Source organism: Meles meles, chromosome 2, assembly GCF_922984935.1.
Source record: "Meles meles chromosome 2, mMelMel3.1 paternal haplotype, whole genome shotgun sequence".
NCBI classification, from domain to species: Eukaryota; Metazoa; Chordata; class Mammalia; order Carnivora; family Mustelidae; genus Meles; species Meles meles.
In genome coordinates this window covers 155781583-155805749 of record NC_060067.1, presented here as the reverse complement: position 1 = coordinate 155805749, position 24167 = coordinate 155781583, and the positions used below count along the sequence as shown (strand labels likewise).

Below are 24167 nucleotides of genomic sequence, written 5' to 3'. Positions count from 1 at the left end.
AGGAAATCACTAATCTGCTTTCAGTCACTTTTGGTGTTTATCTAAAAAATCTTTGCCTAATCCAAGGTCATAAAAGTTTTCTCCTATGCTGTCTTCAAGAAGTTTTATAGTTTTAGCTCTTATTTCATCCATGTATAGGTCGGTCTTCCTTACACCATACCACATTCTCTTGATTAATGTAGCTTTATATTAAGTTTTAAAATCAAGGAAAAGGTTGGGATGCCTGGGTGGCTCAGATGGTTAAGCGGCTACCTTCCGCTCAGGTCATGATCCCAGCGTCCTGGGATGAGTCCCACATCAGGCTCCTTGCTCAGCAGGGAGCCTGCTTCTCTCTCTGTCTCTGTCACTCTGTCTGCATGTGCTTGCTCTCGCTCTCTCTCTGACAAATAAATAAATAAAATCCTTAAAAAAAAAATCAAGGAAAAGGGGCGCCTGGGTAGCTCAGTGGGTTAAAGCCTCTGCCTTCGGTTCAGGTCATGGTCCCAGGGTCGTGGGATGGAGCCCCGCATCAGGCTCTCTGCTAGGCAGGGAGCCTGGTCCCCTTCCTCTCTCTCTGCCTGCCTCTCTGCCTACTTGTGATCTCTGTCTGTCAAATAAATACATAAAATCTTTAAGAATAAATAAATAAATAAAATCAAGGAAAATAAACCGTTTATTTTCTTAAAGGTGTTTGGCTATTGTAGTAACTCTGCAAATCCATATACATTTTAGGATAGTTCTGTCAGTACCAACCCCAAGATAAAAGAACTATTGAAATTGATAGGCTTTTCATTGAATCTATATATCAATTTGGAGGCAATGGTCATCTTTTAAAAAAATTTTTACTTGTTTATTTGACAGAGAAAGAGAGCACAAGCAGGGGGGAGCAGCAGAGGGATGGAGAGGGAGAAACAGGCTCCCATTGCGCAAAGAGTGAGACATGGTGCTTGATCCCAGAACGCTGGCAACATGACTTGAGCTGAAGGCAGATGCTTAATTGACTGGGCCACCCAGGTGCCCCAGAGACAATTTTCTTACTGAGAGGTCAGCAAACAATAGTCTACAAGACAAATCCAGCCTACTGCCCATTTTTGTAAGTAAAGTTTTATTGGAACCTAGCACTACCAATTCACTGATGTGTTATCTATCACTGTTTTCATGCTACAACAGCAGAGTGATGTAGTTGTAACAGAGACTGCATGACTCACAAAGCCTAAAATATTTACTTTGTGGTCCGCTATGTAAGTCAGCCCACTAGTGATCTTAACCATACTGTCTTCTAATCCACAAACATGGTCTATCTCTCCATTTATTTAGAGACCCTTTAACTTCTCTCTGGAATGTTTTGTGTTTTTCAGTGTAAAGAATCTGTACTTCTTTTGTTAAATTTATTCCCAACTATTTTATTCATTTTCAGATTGCTTGCTGCCAATACAATTAGTTTTGGTATATTAATATTGATCAACCTTGCTAAACTTATGAGTTCTAAGTATTTCATTGATTTATACTCTTTTTATTATTTCATTCCTTCCAGTTACTTTGCTCTTTTTTCTCCATAGCTTAAGTTGGTGATTTTAAACCTTTTCTCCTTTTTTTTAATCTAAGCATTTTAAAGCTGTAAGTTTCTCTTTAAACATTGCTTTAGCTGTATTCCACATACTTTATGTTGCATTTTTATTATCATTCAGATCAAAATATTTTCTAATCTTCTTTATGATTTCATTTCTGACTCCTAGGTTATTACAAGTATTTTGTTTAATTTATAAATATTCTGGGTATTCCTAACATTTATTTTGTTTGTCCCTTTTGTTTTTATTGTTGTTTTTTTCTTTCCCACCAGTACTCTTAGATTATTTAATTTTTTAGAATTGCATTTTAATATTTGTATTAAATTTTAAATTATGGCTCTTCCCATTTTAAAAAAAAGTGATTGCTCTAGGATAGTGGTTCTCAACCAGGGGTGATTTTGCATGGAGGTAACTTTTGTCAATGTGTGGAGACAACCACAGGTGGGGGGAGGAGAATTCTATTGGCATCTGGTGGTGCCAAAGATGCTGCCAAACATCCTACAATGCACATGACAGATTCTCACAACAAAGAATGTAACTGTAAAAGTATATTTATCCAGTCAGCCACCCCACACCCAGTCACCTTTAACATTATAGTTTCCATATATGTCTACGTATACTATAAACACCACAAAGGCAATGCTATAATCTTTAAATAGTCATGTACATTTAAAAAAATATAAAAAATAGCCTGTTATATTTACCTAGGTATTTAGCATTTGCAATATTCTTCAATAATTCTAAATATTCAAGTTTCCCTTGTATTGTTTCCCTGCAGGCCTCTTGGCAATAAATTCTAAGTTTCCTTTTATCTGAAAATGTTGTCTCACCTTCCTTCTTGAAAGATATTTTCACCACATACAAAACTCAAGGTTGGCAGGTTTTGTTCCTTTGAGCACTTTATAGTTTTCTCTTCTGGTCCATGATTTCTGATGAACAGTCCACACTCATTTGATTGTTGTCTCTGTGTATGTAATGTTTCATTTTTAACTGGCAGCTTTCAAGAACTCCTTATTATTTCTCTTTGACAGGTTGACTACGAAGTGCTTATGTATGTTTTCTGTGCATTTATCCTGTCTGGGGCTTGCTGAACTTTTTGAATTTATAGCAATCCTCAAATTTGTAAAGTTTTTGAACATTATTTTTTTAAATATATTTTCTACCTTATTCTCTCTACTCTCTCCTTCTGGTTCTCCAATTACATATATGTTAGACATTTTGATACTGTTACACAGGTTCCTGAGACTGCTTATTTTACTAAAACTTATCCCCTCCCTCTTCTTTCTACAAAGTAAGTTCTATTGCTCTAATTCCAAGTTCATTGGTTCTGTTTTTTGTCATCTCTTCTGCTTTTTAGCTCATTCAATGAATTTTTAATTTCAGATATAATTTTCACAAAGTTCTAAAAGTTCCATTTGATTCTTTTATATTTTCTATCTCTCTGTTGGTATTTCCTACCTTTTCTCTGGTTTTTAAGCATATTTTCCTTTATGAGAAATTGGACAGTTTCAAGAACTGCTTTAAAGTCCTTCTGTGATGGGCACCTGGGTGGCTTAGTCAGTCGGGTGTCTGCCTTCACGTCAGGTTATGATCCTAGTGTCCTGGGATCAAACCCTAATGTTGGGCTCCCTGCTCAGTGGGGAATTCTGCTTCGGCTTTTCCCGCTCCCTCTGCTCTCCACATCCAGCCCCACCCAGTGCTCCCTTGCACACACTGTATCAAACAAATAAAATCTTAAAAAAAAAAAAAAGTTCTTGTGTGATACTTTAAGCATTTGAGTGAGTCATCTTGGGGTTGGTACTGCCAACTTTTTCCTTCAGAATGGGTCACAATATTTTAGCTCAATTTTAGATTGTATCCTGCAAATGTTGTGTTGTGGAAACTCTGCATTCTATTATAGTCCTTTGAAGAGACTTAATGTTTTTTGTTTTATTAAGCAATTAACTTTGTTAGATTTGAATTGCAAACTCCGTTAACACCTGTGGTGCAAGGCAGCTCAGCTCTTGGTTCTGCTGGATCTCAGTATGCTCCAGGCACACATCATTCACAATCAGCCACAGGTTCAAGGTTGTATACCATCGAACCAAGGTTCTCCTTCTCTAGCTCTCTGGTTGCCCCAAGCCATTCACTTGGTTCCTCCTACTAGAAAGAAAGTGGGCTTTCTGTGGGAATGTTAGCTGTTCCAAGTTATCAATGCCACAACTATGCTGACCTCAAGACAAAGTTCCCCAAATAGGAATTTCATTCTGTCATTCACTTTCTCTGCATTTTGACTCCCTCCAAAATACGCTGCTTTCTGCTCAATTACCCGAGCTTTCAAGTGGCAGTTTTTTTGTGTTTTATAGTTTGTCACTAATCTCTGCAGGAGGTCTTCCCAAGATAGGAGTTATTCGATCATAAGCAGAATCTTATTACCTTTTTTATATATAATTTCGAATAGATTGAGGGAGTACAGATATATCATGTATGACTATTTCAACGAAGTACCTGAAATAATCTTTCATGATATCCTAGAATAAAAGCACGCTTCAAGTAGGAGAAACTCTAGAGATCATTTTCGTTCAACACTTTCATTTTGTAGACATGGAAACTAAGTTCCAAAAAGTCAAGCTGCCAGTAACATATCTGGGATGCAACACAAGATATCCTGATAGCTAGTTTTAGTACTGTCAATACCACACATCTCTTTTAGACATAATAATGAAGTAGGGACTGGCTAATATTTTAATTAAAAAGTTTTCAGATGGCAAACAAAAAACAAAAAACAAAAAACCTTACTCAAAGAATACTGATTAAGTGACAGAGATGTAACCCAGCAGAGGACTTCTAACGATATATAGAAGGCTTTACTACCCTTTTGACCCATCCTGAATAAATTCACACCTACATTCATTCTCTCGACAAATATTTACCCTTTGCCTAGCAATACAATAGGAAACCAGAATGATAATGGTTCCAGCCCTTGTAAAGTTTATATCTAGCAGCTTATATTCTAGACCAGGAAAGAGACAACAAATAATGAATAAGAAGTTTTGCATACTGCTAACTCTCTCCTACTTGAAACTCACTGGTCCTCCATTCACCTTTTAAATGGTTCAATCCTTTTTACTTTAGATGCTTTCCTTAGGCAATCTCAGTCTCTCCTCATGGTTTCCAAAGAGTATTTGCTGATTACCCTCAGTTTTTCATTTTTAACAAGGACCTCTCAAATAAGCTCCAGACTCTCTCTTACAGATATTCAATAATGTACTATACAGGCTCTTTTAAAGGCCATCCCCCAAACTGAACTTAACTCATTCCCTTTAAACACATTTCTCTATTTTTCTCTTCTCAATGGTATCATCCTAGATACTACTGTCGGTTTTACCTTCCACCTCCAGTGAGTGGGTCACCAGTGCCTTTTAATTCTACTTTCTGAATCTTTCTACACTATATCCAACCATCTACTGTATATTTTTACAGTAGCTTTTTCAAGCAGTTTCTTAGAATTTTGCAAAAGAATTGATTTTCAGTAACGCAAATCTAATGTCATTTTCCCTGTGCCTTGTGGATACTTTTGTCAGCACTTAATTCACTGTACTTGATTAAATAACTCTTAGACTTTGAACAAGTAGAAGGAAGGAACCATGCTTTGCTCATCTTAAAATTTCCATCATCTAATAACAGTAACTAAATACCTCAAACAAGGCATTAAAGATGTTCTCATTAAATCTGTGGATTATAAAATTTGCAGGAAAATACCAGAACTTCAAATATACAAACAACTTAAATAATTAGCTAAACCAAAAAGAAAATGCCTACTTGGAAAAGTATTGAATCTAAATAAAAATTAGTAAGTAAATACAATAACAAAAACATAGGGCAGATCCCTTAGTAACACATATGAGAAAATGTATAAATTTTAGTTTATTTCATTATTAACTTAATTCTCAAAAAAGCTAATACAACTTTAAGCTGCCTTAAAGCATCAGTAATAGTTCCAATCTATACCAAGTGGTATGGGTACTATATTTTAAGAGAATAAATGATAAAACTGAAGGCCCTGCTGGGACGAGCAACCAGGACAGTGTGCGGCCCTGAGGCCACCATTATTAGAAAAAGTTGAAGTAAATACTGATATTTAATCTGCAGGAAAAAAAACTTAATGGGGACATAAGACTTCCTAATTTGAAGAAGAGTTCATAGTAAAGGAATAAGATAAATTAAATAACACAAGGTAACATCAGAAACATTGGCTCTATGCACAGGGAAACAGAGATCAGCTAAGAATTAGAGCTGTGCCCAAATAGGACACCATTGTGTTTTTGCAAATTCTCCCACACTACAATTTCAAGATGAGGCTAAATGATCACATCATGGATGTTTTTAGCATAGGGGATTTCTGCACAGAACAGGAGACTGATTTGAACGTTGACCTGTAGAATGTAGACTTAGACTGGTTCACTTATGGCACCTAACCCCAAGATAAATCATGGGTAAGTCCTTCGTACAGATAGTGTTGGCTACCCAAACAAATCATGCAGACTTCTCCCTTCCTGATCACTACGTGACTGCCATTTTCCACCTAGGAAATAATTAAGGATTCCTCTAAGCTAACTGTTGGTGGTAGGTGATTACAGCAAAAAAGTATCATGCATTTAACAATGTTTACTCTGCAGTTTTTAATGCAATAAAAACACTAAATGTAAGTGTAAATACAGGTAGTTATCTGTTAACTACATAAACATGTCCATACAACAAAAAAGTGACCTTCTGTTCCTTTATTACTGTGCTGACATGTACATCTTTATTCTTTAAGTTACATAGTCCCCTGGTCCTTACTTTTTGACCACCACCGCTCGCCCCCCCCATACCAGGGCTCATTTACATAAGTGTGATGGAAGAAGAAAGAAGTAAAATTGTGAAGAATGAGAAAGAAAACCTGGTTCTAGTGTCCTGGTCATAATAACCCAAATTATAAAAACACAAAAATTATCCCCTGGAAAAAATATGATCTATGTTTCTCTAATGCTGTCTTAGGCACACAGCAGGTTCAACAGACTTTTTGGGATGGCTCAGAACCTAATTACTATATATAAAGTTGTTTCTGTGGAGATGCTCTTAAAACAATCAACAATGAACTCAAAACAGGTCAGGACTATCTTCTTGAAGATCTTAATGTTTTACCAATATCATTTGCAAAATTAAAAAAAGTAACATCTGGGACCCAGCCGAAATCCACTAGAAGAAAAATCCCTGGAGCTGCAGAATTAAAAACAAATTGCACGAATCTCTGAATGGCAGACGCTTCAGTACTAACAGCTAACAGAAATTTCTTTCAGGCATGGATAAGCAAACAACACCTTATTAGTCGTCAAAAGGAAGGGATCATTTCACAAGTAAAGTACTGGGTTATTTCTCGTTACACATAAGTTGTCTTAAATGTTACTCACAGCAGAAGAGTAGAGTTCAAACTCTTGCTCAGGAAGGAAAGAATGCCAGCCATCTTCCATCACTTCAAACATGGGCCGATAAAAGAAAGGGTACATCAGAGTGATAGAGTCCAGGGTAGATAATGCCTAGGGCATAAAAAGGAAACAAAAGAAAGAGAAAGGAACTTACCGCAATTTGAAACATCTTCTAACTGCCAAATCGGAATTAAATAAATACAGTCTAATAAGGATGCACACCCCATCTACTTCTCCAACATTGTATTTACCACTAGACACAATTATAGCTTACTGAAGCTGATTTCCATACTTTCAGCATCTAACAAGGTCCTTCACACATAGCATATGCTCAGTTAACATTTCGTGAATGAACGTAAGAACAAAAAAAGTGTGCACACCTATTCCAGAAGAAAAATTAAATAACTTCTTTTGATACCACTTAACAAAGCCTAATAAAGAAGGTCCAAATATTTCTAGGGATCGGAAAAGAAACAGGATCTGATTAGGAAAAAGGTCTTGGCTCAAAATTCAGATATCGAGTATATCAACATATGTACGTTATTTAAAAATCAGTGTCTGTTAGTTACCATAAATAAAGATGTTACAGCTTGGTGGCCATGTATATTACCTTTATGTTACAGTGACCCATTCTCAAGCTGGGGCAATAACTCTGTGATTCCCAAATGAGCTATAATCATTTGAAACACTTGAGTTCTGGATAACACCACCAGGAAAACCTGACTAAATGGGAGGAACAGACAGATGGGACATCCTCCATCACCTGACAGTTTCAACCTTCTGACAGGGGACTTATAAAAAACACTTGTACGGCTGGGAAAAAAGGTACCAAAATCAATTAGCATAATTCAAATTACAGTAATTCTGGAGACACTCACCCAGGAGCCCAACATCATGCTAGTTCCCCAAAACTCTCAGAATAAAGCTACCTTCCTCTAGGTCACAGAAGGAGTAGATTCACAAAAGAATGGGCCCAAGACTTTAAAAGCAGATTAGACATGTAGTTTAGCAGTTTAACAAAAACATCTTCATCCAATTTTATTCTTCCATCTGCCCATAAATCATGACACTTTTCCCCCAGAGCTCATAATACAGAAAATATGGAGAAGCATGGCTGTATAATCCACTATCCACTTCTATACAGTCTTTGGCTGCCAATCACACTAAATTGATCACTAAATTGCCAATCACACTAAACTAGGTCACATGTGAGCTAGGCCAGAGCTGCTGTTGTTCAGTACAAACATTACTGTTTCACTTTTTAAAAATTTTGCTTTTAAGATATTTTTTGCAATATTTTTTTAAAAAATTTCATCTTTACTGAGGTAAAACTGGCAAATAAAACTAAGATATTCAAAATGATGATATGATACATTGTGAAAGGACACCCCTCTGGAGTAAATTAACATATCCATCTTCTCACATATTTGCCTTTTGTTGAAAACATTTAAGTTCTACTCTCTTAGAAAATTTCAATTATACAATAATATAGTGTTATTGACTATGGTTACCATGCTTTACATTTGATCCTAAGACATTATTCATCTTGTAACTGTAAGTTTGTAACTTTTACCAACCTCTCCCTATCTCCCTCAGCCCCTAGCAACCACTTTTCCACTCTCTGTTTCTCTAAGTTTTTTTAGTATTTAGGATTCCACATATAAGCAGTAACATGCAATATTTGTCTTTCTCTTTCTGGTTTATTTCACTTAGCATAATGCCCTCCGTTTCACCCTTGTTGTCACAAATATCAGGATTACTGTTTTTTTTTTAATATTTTTTATTTATTTATTTGACAGAGAGAGAGATCACAAGTAGGCAGAGAGGCAGGCAGAGAGAGAGGAGGAAGCAGGCTCCCTGCGGAGCAGAGAGCCCGATGCGGGGCTCGATCCCAGGACCCTGAGATCATGACCTGAGCCGAAGGCAGTGGCTTAATCCACTGAGCCACCCAGGTGCCCCCAGGATTACTGTTTTCTATGGCTGAATAATATTCCACTGATAAACAGATAAACATCATATTTTCTTTATCCATTCATCTGCTGACAGATACTTAAGCTATTTCCATATTTTGGTTATTATGAATAATGCTGCAATGATCAAGGGAGTAAAGATAGCTCTTTGAGATAATTTTGTTTTCTTTGGATATATATCCAGAAGTGGGGCTGCTGGGTCATACAGTAGTTCCACTTTTAATTTCTTGAGGAACCTCCATACTGTTTTCCATAGTGGCTGGTACAACCGCAATTTTAAACGCAGATCAACAGCCACTTTAGTAGGTAATAAGCACTCATATTCTGACTTGTGATCATATATTATGTCACTAGAGACAGGACTTTTCCTTTAAGCACATTAATGCTGAAAGAACTGAAAACATTTCCATTCCAAAAGATAGTGGAAACTACACAGAAAAAAAGCTTCATTAGGCTTCCTGCTACATTTTAGAAAACTGAGCACTTGCCAGTTAGTCTTCCAATGGGATTCTATTTGTGGCAGCAGAATATATTAGGGTATATGGATTCTTGATTAGAAAGACTAGCTCAATTGTTTCATAAAAGAAATTCACTTGTTACTACCAAGTTTGTCAAGATGTATAGGGGAGGCGGGAAGGAACTGGATACTAGGAAAAGGCAAGAGACCAAGTTTACAACGTATATTTACTATTTTGTAAAATAATTAATAGATCATTCACTTTCTGAGGTCAAGAGTTTCTACATATTCAGTTCCTAAAGTATTTCAGGTACTATATACAACCAATTAAACAACTGATTAGTGTCAGATGCTAACAAAACTAAGTAAATGCAATCAGAAAGTAGGAAACAGGCTTTGCCCTGTATTTCCTTTACCATTATCCTTCACCATATGCAACTTCACTAACATCCACCAACCAGCTATATTGTAAGTTATAAAAAGGATACGAAGAAAAACATAGACTGATGAGTAAAAATCCAAACCCACACACACACACAAAAATGCTCAAATGAAATGGGTCAGTAGTATTCCCCTGCCCAAAGAGCAGGACAATGTTTCAATTTAACAGCCTAGAAACCACAGAGTGTATTCCTTACCCATGTTCACAAATTTGGCCAAATCAATGTTACTAAATCACTTCCAAATGACAAGATAAGCAAGACAAATAGTTCAGCTCAGCTTCTCATTTCCTCTAAGTAAAATTTAGCAAAGGCAGAAAGTAAACCAATTCCATGCCATTTTTCTCAGCACAACAGTTTTTATTTCTCTATTCTTATTTAAAAAAAAAAAAAAACAAGATCCTAATTACGGATTTTTAAACCTTTCTGTATCCTTTTAGTAGTAGTAGTAGTAGCCAATAGCATTCATTCTGGATACAAAGACCAGATTAGTCACCCAAAGATCAAAGGGGGGAAAAAGTCAATGTGTCTATAATTGCCTAGAAAATACTATAAACAAAAAGTTAATTGCTGTAATTTAGTGACAATGATTTAAAACAAGGCAATTTAAAATTTGAGTGTAAACCAAAATAGTTAGTTTGAATGGGTAAGAAAATGGTGTGAGTTCTTCCATTTAAATATTAAATTACCCAAGCAAAATATCTATTATTTGTTATCCGAACAGATACTCAATACTGTTGTTACAAATATAAAACAAACACACTCTGTCTTAAGCAAACATGACGTAGGGAAAATTAAGACTTACTAAAGACAAACAAAAGACTATAATCATTGGTGATAATCACCTGCTTTATAAAAGAAGTTACTTTTTAGAAAAACCTTATACTATATACATACAGTGGAGCATTACTGAGTCTTAAAAGAGAAGGAACTCCCATCAAATGCTACAAGTGAACCTGGAGGAATAAGTAACACTAAAAACTGTTATAAGTCAATAAAATCTTATTACATTCCTCTAACAATGAATCAGGGTGAGGCTTTTCCTGTCAATTTTCAATATGTGAGTCACAGAATATGACCAACTATCTACTAAAAAAACACAAGAGCCACACTGAGTCAGAATACAAGGTTCTTTTTTTAATTACTATTTATTTTCATCAGATTTTGCTTCTGAAATATTTACCTCAATGGAACTGGCTATATTCAAACATTCTTCCATTCCAGGAATATCCAACTGAATTATTCGAAAATCTTTACATTTTATGATGATGGTACCCAGTGGTCCCACAAATCTGTAAAAAATTACAAATTATGCTTAAGAACATATATTTCTATCTTTAAACATATGACTATCTCCTTGAAAAGAAAATGTAGTTGTAATTACCATCTATATTTAACTTTCTTCTCCCAAATTAGTCTAATTAAAGTAGAGTCAGGACTGCATATTAAAATGTGAGCCATAAATTATTTTAAATACATGTACTTAAAATTTTCTGAATTCATAAACTAATTAGTACGAGGCCAATTCACTTAATGAAGATTATTTGGGGCCTTACTTCAAAGAACAGAGAAAAAAAGATCTGTAATTAATATGTTAAATGTTTATAGAGCATAGGAAAACACTTTATTTCAGATTTTACTTACTTCCAAGATTGTAGTAGTTGATTTTAAATATAAGTATCTCTTATTCAGTCTTTAAAAACTATTAACTTACATTATATATTCTAAATGCCACATCTACTCATAACTTTTGTATTGGTAAATTTTGTACAAATGTAATTTTACCTTAATTACAATTTTTGTCTTTTTATTATTGTTGTTTTGTTTTGTATATGCTGACAGTTCTGAGTTTTCTTGTGCTTTGCCACTGGTTGGCCCCTTTCTTTTCCATTAATACTTCTGAGTATTTCCTAAACTAGGAATTCTTAGATTGACCAAATACTGTTCATTTTACTTACATTTTGCCCAGTTTAGAAAGGCAATTTCCACGGCTACTCTTACTGAGCTCCATTTCAACTGTAAGCACCCCTATGCCTCACATCACTGCATTGTTAATTTGGACAGGCAAACATTATCAGTGCATGGGCCAAATCCTACTAAAGTTGATTCTACCAGACATCCACAACCTATCAAAACACTGGAATGCCTCTTATCAAATTTATTTGGAAAACTCACCCTCTTGGCACTTCTACTTCTGGCAAAGGTATGACAGGAACCATATTTACCCTCCCACCTGAAACAACCAAAATAACTGGACAAAATATACGAAAGAACTATCTTCAAGACACTGGACATCATGCAACAAAGAACAGATATCTCTGGGAGATGGGAAAAAAGGTGAATCCTACAATTACCCCAGTTTACAGTTTTGAGAGTTTCCAAGCTACAGAAGAGGGAACATGGGTGAAATGGATAGTCTGAGGAAAGCATCTATATTAGAAAGTTTCATATTAGTGACTTCAGATTCTACTACACTAAAAAAAGAAGAGCAAGTCAAATTCAAAGAAGACATTAAATAAAGATCAGGGCCAAAATCGATGAGATAGAAAAAAGAAAATTATAGGGAATAATAAAAGCAAAGATGATTGTTTGAAAATAATAAAAGCAATAAACCACTAGCCAAAGTGATCAGGAAAAAAAAAAGTCAGTCTCAATTTACCAATATCAGAAATGAGAGAAATAAGAATCACTACAGACTGTATAGTATTAAAAAGATAAGGAAATACTAGGAACAACTTTATGCCAATAAATTCAACAAGGTAAATGACATGGACCAATTCCTCTGAAGACACAAACTCAAGAAGAACATAATTAGTTCTATAGCTACTAAATAAACTGCAATTTTCATGAAAATCTTCCCCACCAGAAAACCCTCCAGGCCTAAGTGGCTTCACTGATGAATTCTATAAAACATTTAGGAAAATATAATACCAATTCAAGACAAAGTCTTTCAGAAAGTTGAAGAAGAGGCAATTATTTATTAACTCATTCCATGGGGCCAACATTACCCTAATATAAAAAAACAAACAAAGGCATAAGAAAACTATAGACCAATATCCCTCAGGAACACAGATGCAAAATTTCTAATCTAAATATTAGCAAATTAAATCCAATAATATATAAAAAGGGTAATATATCATGAACAGTTGGGGTTTATCATTTGAAAATTAAAGCAATTTATTGTATCGCCAAACCGAAAAAGTAAAACTATATAGACGAACATCACAATAGATACTGAAAAAGCATTTGGCAAAATTCAACATCTATGCCTGATCTTAAAAAACAAAAACAAAAAACCTCCACTCTCAGCAAACCAGGAACAGAAGGAAACATCTTCAACCTGATAATAGCATTTACCAAAAGAAAACAAAACCAAAAACAAAACAAACCTACCACTAATCACAGACTTAATGGTGAAAGACTAAATACTTTTTCACTAGTATCAAGAATAACAGAGATGTTCACTCTCACTGCTTCCATTCAACATTGTACTGATAGTTAATAGCCAGTGCAAGGAGGCAAGAAATAAATGGCACCCAAATTGGAAAAGAAGAAATAAAATTGTCTTTAGTGGCAGATGACATGACTGCTTATTTAGAAAAGCTAATGAAAAATACAAAAAAACTACTGGAATTAAAAAGTGAGGTTAGTAAGGTTGCTGGATATAAATTCAGTACACAAAAATCAATAGTATTTCTATACACTATTGCAACAATTGTTTAAAATATTCAGGACGTGGTTTTTATTTAGGATGACAGAGCTGACAGATCAGGAGATGACTGTCATTAGAAAGATAGTTTGTGACTCAGTTCTCAAAAGGAGGGGCACGCCATGTCATGCAGGGTGTCAGGAGGCAGATAGTGCAAGACGAAAGCATGGGCCAGAACTTTTACTGTAAGGTTTCACAGAAATAAATGGGAAAGGCAGGGTAGGTCAGCTGAGCAAGTTTAGGATTAGCTAGTTTGAATAATTCTGTCAGGCTCTGGGTAATACAGATGATTCCTATTTGTCTGTACCTGGCCCTGGAATAATGCAGGAGAGGAGAAAATAGTAGTCCTGAGTGCAGAAGCCTGATATGAGGAGGCAGATAAGGATCCGGACTCCAGATTGGTTGGTGTGCATACCAAAGGTGTGCTTGCAGGCAAGTTTCCAGCTATTTAGAGTAAATAGCTAACTGTGAGAGGGGGTAGTCCCTCTCTAGGTCTGCAAGGCCTGAAGACTTCTATGGCAATAAATAATTAATACAAAAGCAGCTAGAAATTGAATTTTAAAAATGCCATTTGAAAGAGCATCCAAAAATGTGTAATAAATGGGGAAAATGGGGGAAATCTGTCAAAAGATGTCTGAAATCTGTAAGTGAAAACTATAACATACTGTTGAAAGATATTAAACACCTAAATAAAATGAATGGAGAGATATACTTTGTTCATGGGACAGAAGACTTAAAGATATATAAAAACTAACTCAAAATGGATCATATACCTGAAGATAAAACCTAGAACTATAAAACTGCTGGAAGAAAATAGGAGCAAAAATCTTTGTGACCTTGGGTTAGGCAAAGATTTCTAAGATAAGACACCACAACCCCAATCTATAAAAAGAACTAATAAATTGGGCTTCTTCAGAATTTAAATTATTTGCTCTTTGAAAGATACTGTTAAAGAGAATGAAAAGGCAAACCAAAGACTGAGAGAAAATATTTGCAAATCTCATTTGATAAAAGACTTGTATCTAGAATATATTAAAACAACAACAACAACAACAACAAGGTGCACCTGGGTGGCTCAGTGGGTTAAGCCTCTGCCTTCAGCTCAGGTCATGATCCCAGGGTCCTGGGATCGAGCACCACATTGGGCTCTCTGCTCAGCAGGGAGCCTGCTTTCCGCTCTCTCTCTGCCTGCCTCTCTGCCTACTTGTGATCTCTGTCTGTCAAATAAATAAATAAAATCTTAAAAAAAAAAAATGCTCAAAACTCAATTAAGGGAAGTATTTTGGGAAGACAGTGGAGTAGGAAGCACCAAGAGTCTGTCTCCCCATCTAGACAACAATTTCACTGGCACGATCTGCTTGATGTGACTACTGTGGTAGGCTAGGGTCTATTAAGGCTTGCAGCTCCCAGGGGGAAGACTTGAATGATAAATTCTGGATAAATTCAGCTCTTAGCAAACTAGCAGCTACACACCCTAGCCATGTGATGGGCAGCTATGCACATGTTCCTGGAGCAGCCCACGCACAGCCTGAGGAAGCCAAGCTGGTCAAAGATACTGTCTACTAAGCATCAGAGAAGAAAGATACTGTCCTCCAGCTATCAGGGATCTGTGCTCTGACTGATGATTACTGCTTCTGATCACAGCCATTACTGTTGTGCCTCTCCCTATTGTAAGTTCGTCCCCCCAAAGTAACTTCCAGGGAATTTAAAGGCTGGTCCTCTTTCCCCTCCCAATCCTCATTTCATATTTCACTTTTCTCCTTTCAAGAGACAGACATTAAAGATTAGGACATTCAAAAATAATTACATATATGAGGTAAATGCCCAGGGAAAGGCTCAGAAAAGAGCTACGAGATAACCTTAAATTTATACTTCAGGCTGATCCCTGGCATAGAAAAAACTTATAACAACAATAATAATTATAAGTAAATAACTATTATTAGAAAACAAACAAACAAAAACAGCAAACCCTGGAGAAGGGGAAGAATCTGATTTCCAGAGTCAGTCGCCTTGTTATTAGATCAAATGTCCAGTGTTCAACAACAAAAAATCACATGGCATACAAATAAGAAAGTATGGGCCACTCAAAGGAAAAAAGTACATCAACTGAAACTTTCCCTGAAAAAGACTTAATGGCAGATTTACTCGATAATGATTTTAAAACAATGGTCTTTAAGATGCTCAAAGAACTAAAGGAAGATGTGGAGAAAGTCAAGAATATGCTGTGTGAACAAAATGGAAATATCAATAACAAGAGAAAACCTCAAAGAACCCCCCTCCCCCAAATGCTGGAGGTGAAAAGTGCAAGAACTGAAATGAAAATTCACTAGTGGGATTCAAAGGCAGATGTGAGCAGGCAGAAGAAAAATGGTAAACCTGAAGATAAAATAGAAATTATCAGGTCTGAGGGACAGAAAGAGAAGAGATTGAAAACAAGTGAATAGAACCTAAGGACCTGTGGGATACCTACAAGAGAACCAACATACACTTTGCAGGAGTCCCAGAAAAAGAAAAAGAGACAGAGAATATCTGAAGAAATAATGGTGGACAAATTCCCCAATCTGATGAAAGACATGAATATAAGCATCCAAGAAATTCAACAAACTCCAGGTAAGATAAACTCAGAGAATCACACCAAAACGCATTTTAATCAAGCTTTCAAAAGACAAAGAGAAAATCTTGAAAGCAACAAGAGGGAAACAAATTGTCACATACAACAAGGAAGCCACAATAAAATAATAGATTTTGCATCAGAAACTTTGAAGGCCAGAAAACAGGGAGCTTATATGTTCAAAGTGTTTTTTAAAAAAAGAAAAAAAGCCATCAACTAAGAATCCTATATCCAGCAAAAGTGTCCTTCAAAAGTAAGGGAGAAATTAAGACATTCCTGGACCATCAAAAGTTGAGGGACTCATGAGCACTACAAGAAATGCTCAAGAGAGTCCCACAAGGTTAAATGAAAAGACACTAGGCAATAATTTGAAGCTATATAAAGAAATGAAGATCTCAGTAAAGGTAAATACATGGGTCGTTATAAAACCTAATATATTGTAACAATGGTTTGTAACTGTGCTTTTTGTTTTCTACACAATTTAACAGATTAATATATTCAAAGGAAAAAATTAGTATAAAAGCTATTATTACTGTATTACTGTAACTTTGGTTTATAACTCCAAATTTTGTTTACTATATAATCAAAGAGACTATTGCATTTATAAGAATTATTAGTTTATGTTTGGGAGCATAAAATGTATTAAGATGTAATTTTGTGACATTAATAATGAAAAGCAGCAAAGCCAGACTTATAAAGGAGCAAGCTTTTTGTATGTTATTGAACTTAAACTGGTATAAATTCAAATTAGAGTGTTATAACTTTAAGATGTTAAATGTAATCCCCATAGTAATCACAAATACCTATAGGATATACATAAAGGTAACCGAGAAAGAAATTTAAACATTTCACTACAAAAAATAAACTACACAAAAAACAGAACATTAAGGGACAAAAAGCTATAAGTCATAGAGAAAACAAATAGCACAGTTATATAAGTCTCTGCTTATCAATAATAACTTCAAATGTAAATGGATTAAAAAAACTGCCCAGTCAAAAGACAAAGATTGGCAGAATGAATAAAAACATATCAACCAACTATATGCAGTCTTGAGTCAAGAGATTCAAGATCCAAAGACACAAATGGGTTAAAAGTGAAAAGATAGGAAAAAAAATATTTCATGCAAGCAGTAACCAAAGACAGCAAGTGCTATACTAATACTTTAAATCAGAAATGATTACAAGAGACAAGGAAGGACATTATATTCTAATAAAAGATTCAACACAGCAAGCAGATATAACCATTATAAATAATTACACACTTAACTACAGGCAATCAAAATATATGAAGCAAAAACTGACAGAACTGAAGGAAAAACAGCTCTACAATAACAGCTGGAAACTTTAATACCCATTCACGATAATGGCTAGAACAATCAGACTGAAGATAAATAAGTAAATAGACATTTAACACAATAAACCAACTAGATATAACAAATGTATACACATTAGCTACTCAACAACAACAGAATACACATTCATCTCAAGAGCATATGAGACACTTTCTAGGACAGACTATATGTTAGGCCACAAATAAAAATCCCAGATTTAAAAAGATAGATATCTTACAAAGTATCTTCTCTGAACACAATGGGATAAAATTAGAAATCTACAACAAAAGGAAAACCGAAAAATTCACAAAATTATGGAAATTAACAATGCACTACTAAACAACCTAGGGATCAAAGAAGAAATCACATGGTAAATTAGAAAACAGAGAAAAATGGAAACAAACACATTACAAAACCTATGGGACATAGAGAAAGCAATACGTGTATGAAACCACTTAAAATATGATGGATCAGTCAAGAATGGTATAGGCATGGTATTAGGAAATGGTATTAAGAAAACTGGCTTGCTACCTGGAAAAAACACTTGAAACAAAGGTAGAATCTAAATGAATTAAAGACCTAAAAGTGAAGGGTAAAACTATAAAGCCAATATGGAAGAAAACGTAGAGAATATCCTAGTGATCTTGGGATAAGGAAGGACAAACAGTAAAGTAAAAAAAGCACAAACAATAAATTAAAAAATGATGAATTCTGAATTAAAATTAAGGCCTTCTGCTCAACAAAGAACACCACAGAAAAGTCAACAATTGGTTGAGAGACTAAGAGAAGACATCTGCAATGTCTAAATTAAAACCTAGAGAATATACAAGGAACTGGTGTAAATCAACACTAGAAAGACAACAAACCTAATTTTTAAAAGTGGGTCAAAAAATGCAAGAAAGGAAAAAATATTTAATTGAATTAATAATAAGTCTATACAGAGACACTTAGACTCATCAGTAATTAGAGAAATACAAATTAAAACAAAGAGATCCTATTCACAATCATCAGACTAGCAAAACTTAAAAAGACAATTATACCAAATGTTCCTAAGAATGTGGTGGAAATAGGGACCATGGTGGGAGGGGCAAAGGGACTAGTCATTTTGGAAAGTCCTCAGCACTACTTGGTGAAGTGACCTAATTTTATGTATCTGCTTTCTGGCTCCATCCCATCCTAAACACAAGCTCAGAGAGATTCTTGTACAAGACTGTAAGTGGACCCAAACAAGTACATTTTAAGTATGTTGTGATAGCAGGGAGTTAGAAGTTATCTGAAGGGTCAGATAAGTACAATGTTCTAAACAATTTGGAATTCTGTGCTGCAGTCAGAAGCAGTGAAATGGATGTATGCACAGCAGTATGAAGAGTACCGAATTAATGTTGAGAAATAGAACAAGATCTGCAACATAATCCTACTGAGAGAAATTAAACTTGCACATCATAGTGCTATATTTTTTATAGGGATATACATATATCCTTATATGTACAGCAACACTTAACATACTTGCCTGAAGCGATTGAGGATGAGGAGGAAAATAGGGGTGAAAATTAGAGCTTGAAGAAGATAAAATGTAAAAAAAAAACCAAGAAAACCTTGCGATGAATCTATCATGAAAATGACAAGTTCTCAACTGAATAGGATTAACTCAACTTTCTACATCTGGGGTCCATGAAAAGAAAAACAATTATAAAACTTACATAAAACCTTGTGAGCTGAAAGGGTCTAACTGTACATGCAGTGCACATGAGAGCATTCGATGAGCTTGTAAAGCATCAAACATAAGTTACTACTAGATATGAGAAGGGTTGTCATCCTCTGTCTGATAGAATTGAGAGGTTCAGAGAGGCTAAGTCCTTAGGCTTGCCTAAGGACACCTGTGTAACAAGAGACAGATTTAAAGGAGTCATCCTCAATACTGTGCTTCCTCTCACATCCCCTTTACAATCCACTAACAAGGCATGGCAGCTCAACCTTCAAAATACATCCCAAACCTGACCGCTTCTACTCTTATGTCACCATCACCTTCCCCCTGAACTACTCAACAGTCCCCTAACTGGGCCTGCTGCTTCTGCAGGCTCTGCAATTCGTCTTCTGCCAGTAGCTTTCAACTCTCCAAAGAGCTTTCTTTGAAAACCATCACGATGGCAAAGAAAGTCTGAGCCATCTGCCCCCGCTTATCCCTCCAACCAGCTTCTGCTATACCCCTAGCCTCTACCCTTGCTCACTGCCCTCCAGACACAGTGGCCTCTTTGCTCTTCCCAGTACATGCCAGGCCCATTCCAGTCTTCACAATGGCTGTTCCCTCTGGCTGGAATGCTTTCTTCTGATATTCACATTGCTAGCTTCCCCCTTCCTTCACATGTCATTCATTTGTTTATTTATTTTTAAAGATTTTATTTATTCATTTGACAGAGAGAGAGTAAGTAAATGAAAGAGAGCACAGGCAGGGGGAGTGGCATGCAGAGGGAGAAACAGGATCCCCACGGAGCAGGCTCCCCAATGCAGGGCTTGATCCCAGAACCCGGGTATCATGACCTGAGCGGAAGGCAGATGCTTCATTTGAGCCATCCGGGTGTCCTGGATATCATTCATTTAAATGTCACTTATCTTTTCTGAAATCCCTTCTAAGAACACTGTCTCCTGGCATTCTCTATCCTCCCATCTTCCTCTATTTTCCCTCCTGGCACCTACTACCTGATGTTGTTATTTACCTATTTGTCGATTTATTTGAATATCTATCCTCTCCACTAGTACACAAGCTCTTAGATCTCCTTAGTCACCACTATACCTGCAGAGCCCAGATGGTGCTAAGCACATAGAAGACAGACAGAAGTATTTCTTGAGAGCAATAATTAAACTCTAAGCTGACCACCTACCTCATGCTCTTTGCATCACATCATGCTGCTTCTGGGAAAAAGAGATGTATATACAGTTTGTCATTTCTCCCCTAACAGATTAAAAGGTCATGTCTTACATACTTTTTTAAGCCCTACCAGGCTTAGCATATAGTAAATGCTGGGTAAGTATGAAATGAAAGCGTGAAAAGCAACCATGAAATAAGAAAAAGAGAAAAGGGAGTTGGTGATATGGAGAAACTCTAATTTGTATTCTGTGGCATCACTGATCATTTGGAGGTTAATCCATCTTATACTTGCTATGTGCCTATCTGCCCAAGTTAGGAGTTTTGAAAGAGATAAAAATTAACCAAATATAAGTCCTGGCTTCAAGGACCTAACATATATGTAAATATTAAAATACAAATTTTAATATATACTTATTAAAGAAGTATAATTAAAGAGTTATAGGATTTCAAGGTGAGGAGAACTACTTCTAGTTGTGGAAATTATCAGAAGAACCCACAAAAGAGAGGGCAGTTAGAATGGTTATACTACATATTGATAAATGAGTAGCAACTGGATGATAGTTTATGAACTGAAAGATAAGAACTATACTTTATTCATCCTGGTGTTCCTCATGCCTTACAAAATGTTGAGAATATAACGGCATTAAATAAATCTTCAACAAACTTGGGAGGAACAAGGCATTCCAGGAGGAAGGAAGAGCATCGGTAAGATACAGACAGGAGAATGCAGGACATAGTGAGCAAAAATGAAAAAGTGAGGATTGGCTAATAGGGTTAATAAGGGGCACCTGGGGGACTCCGTCAGTTAAGCGTCTGCCTTGGGCTCAAGTCACAATCCTAGGACGATCCCAGGGTTCTGGGTGCCCAGTATCCGGCTCCTTGCTCAGTGGGGAGCCTACCTCTCCCTCCCTTTGCACCCCTCACCCCCACTTGTGCTCTCTTTCAAATAAATAAATAAAAATCCTAGAAAAGAAAAAAAAAAGATTCATGAAAGGGAATGACAAGAACTGAGGTGGAAAAAATAAGTTAGGGCCAGACATGGAGTAACATGAATGACACAGTAGAAGGTTTATACTCTATTCTGCAGGCCAGGAGAGACCACTGAACACTTTTACACAGGACAAGGTGATCTGAGGAGTCTAGTAGGAGCCCTCTGCATGAAAAAATAAATAAATCTGTCATCAATTCATCCATAATGTTTCCAATTCTCCACTGGTAAATACTGTCTTTTAAGGCATAACCTCCCTAGGAATCTTCTTAATATCCAAATTCTCCTGAGACATAATTTTAAAAAAACTGTTGTCATTCTTTTCTTTTTAAGATTTTACTTATTTATTTGACACGAAGAGAGAGATCACAAGTAGGCAGAGAGGTAGACGGAGAGAGAGAGGGAAGCAGGCTCCCCACTGAGCAGAGAGCCTGAAGCGGGGTTCGATCCCAGGACCCTGAGACCATGACCTGAGCTGAAGGCAGAGGCTTAACCCACTGAGCCACCCAGGCGCCCCTGTTGTCATTCATTTATACTTTAGTGTAAACTGGGTAATCAATTCACCTTCTCCTGGTTAGAGTTAAGTACACAGAGCCATTGGGGAAATAAGAATTTTGACTCAGATTGAAGTATAACTTTTTGACTCTTGAGACACCACCTTGGAAAGACAGTCTGGAATGGGGGGGTGGGAGAGGTTAACTAATTAATACCTTTGTTTAAGAGCCGGTTCTGTTTTGCCCCCCCCCCCCCCCCCCCCCCCCCCCCCCCCCCGCCAAAGTAGAACTCAGTAAGGATAAAGAGTATCCCATAGTAGGAAGTATTTAATCGATGACCCTGAAGGTAAGAAATAAGAAATATGATAAACCAAACATTTTTGAAGGAAAGAAAAAGAAAAAGTTTTGTGGAATTTCGACACTACATACTAAGTTCTTTGAGTTTTCCTCAAAAGAGGCAAGGAAAGACTTCACCTAAATCATTCAACCACTTTATGGAACTGTGGCGGGCAATTAATAATCCAAGGAATATGATGGTGCAAGAACAAATTTTTTTTTTAAAGGTTAAAAATTCACCCAAGAGATGTGTACCAAAAATGATAATCAGCCTGATAACAACCATATGATAGCCCTGGGAATTCCATCCGGATGTAATGGAAATCAAGCATCTCACTGGGATGGTTTTCTGCTTTCTAAAATTCATACCCTCAACCTAGGCCGGAGAAGGCTCATTTTGCTGGCGGGCTAGGCGATGAGGCGCAAGGAAAACACTGGACGCGTGGCCTCAGACGTCCACCTAAAAACCCCGGGGTTCCCGACGGAAAGGAGGTAGAATGGGCACTCACCGCTTGTCAATGGCGTCGATGTTTGAATGGAGGAGCCACAGCTCCTCCGTGTTGTCCTGCCGGGAGGACAGGATCAGGTGGTGACCAGTCAGACACAACGTCCCTTCGACGGCGGGATAGAAAGGCCGGTGCAGCACCACATTGTCCACCCGTGGGGTCTTAATTAGCTCCGCAAACTCCATGTTTCCCCGCGGCCGGAGCCACGGGACTCCCAAGTCCCGGAGGTCCGAGGCGGTCACAGCGCCGCAGGGCTCGGGAGGAGGATGACCCTGCTCCCGGCAGGCCGGAGGGGCGGGGACGAGGCGGGGAGGCCGGGCCCCGCCCCAGGCTCGGGTGGGCGCGGCGAGGCCTGCGGTCACAGTCGCTGGCCACGGGAGGAGGAGGGCTGGGGCTGGAGCACGCCCGGGCGTCTCTCTCGAACTCCGGGTGCCCCCAGGCCCAGGTCTCGAGCGAAAAGAAAGCTCCGCGACAGGCCCAGCAGCCGCCGCCGCCACCTGGAGACCCGGCCTCGGCTGGGCAGGCTGAAGGGAGAAAAAGGAGGCCGCTTTAGGGCCAGTTTCCAACACCGAGCCACTGGGGACTCCTGGCGGAAGTAGCTGCTGGGAGCCGGAGACTAAAGCAACTCCGGGCGGAAGCGGTGGAGCTCGAAACTCGGAAGACAGGGAAGTCAGAGCCGGAAGTCAGTCCCCTTCCGGAAGAGGGTGCTTCCGGAAACACAGACCTCCAAGGTTTGTGCTCTTACGAGGGAAGAGCTCTTCATTACCTTCATGCCCACCGGCGTACTTCCCACCGGCTCCAAATAGTCGGTATCAGAAAAGGCCTGGGAAGATGGAACGACGAGAAGAGATCCTTGTCTGCCTCCCTGCACTTGAGTAGTTATCTCCTCTCCAAGGGCTCTTCACAGCGTGGGGCTGTCGTAAATTGTGAGATGACAAGTGTGGGATCGAATGAGTGATTGTGACCGTTGAGAATCCTCCAGGTGTAAGGGAGAAACCCAGGGCCCGGCGCCACTGCCCCAGAGAGCGCCACGCCAAGGTTCTGTGACCTTGAACAAGGAAAAGGAAAAGCATGCAAACCCCTATGAGAGAGACCTAGGAAGAAATAACATACAGTGCACAGAAGAGGAAAAGATTAATCCCGTCCAGTGAGGAAGCTCAAGTGACTTGCTACAGTAATCTGTAGTAGAGATGGACTTCAATCTAAATCTATGAAATCAAAGTACTAGGGCTTTGACGCCACCACACAGCCTCCCTATTAGAAACAGTGCCACTGAACTACTTCCAGATGCCTAAATTATGTCAGAAATTTTCCAAAATAAGTTCTCTTTGCTTAGTGCTCTCCATTAAGCTACTTTTCACTGTAAAATAGAGAATTAGAGGGGAAATATGCAAGGGTTTGAGTCCTGGTCTGCTGTCGTTCCATTAACCTGTGAAATCCCCACCATCTAGTCCTAAGTACAGCT

At 37.6% G+C, this 24167-nt stretch overlaps 1 protein-coding gene across 1 annotated transcript in view; it reads right to left on the bottom strand.

Moving 5' to 3' along the window:
- The window catches only part of MTMR9 (myotubularin related protein 9), a 56627-nt gene extending 33233 nt beyond the window's left edge, over positions 1–23394 (bottom strand). Inside the window, exons 1-3 of the mRNA XM_045998029.1 lie at positions 22706–23394; positions 11045–11153; positions 6980–7105 (exon numbers count right to left, since the gene is read on the bottom strand). Coding sequence (XP_045853985.1) covers positions 6980–7105; positions 11045–11153; positions 22706–22887 — 417 coding nt within the window. The 5' untranslated portion in view covers positions 22888–23394. The remainder of the gene's footprint in view (positions 1–6979; positions 7106–11044; positions 11154–22705) is intronic.
- Positions 23395–24167: the final 773 nt, after the last annotated feature.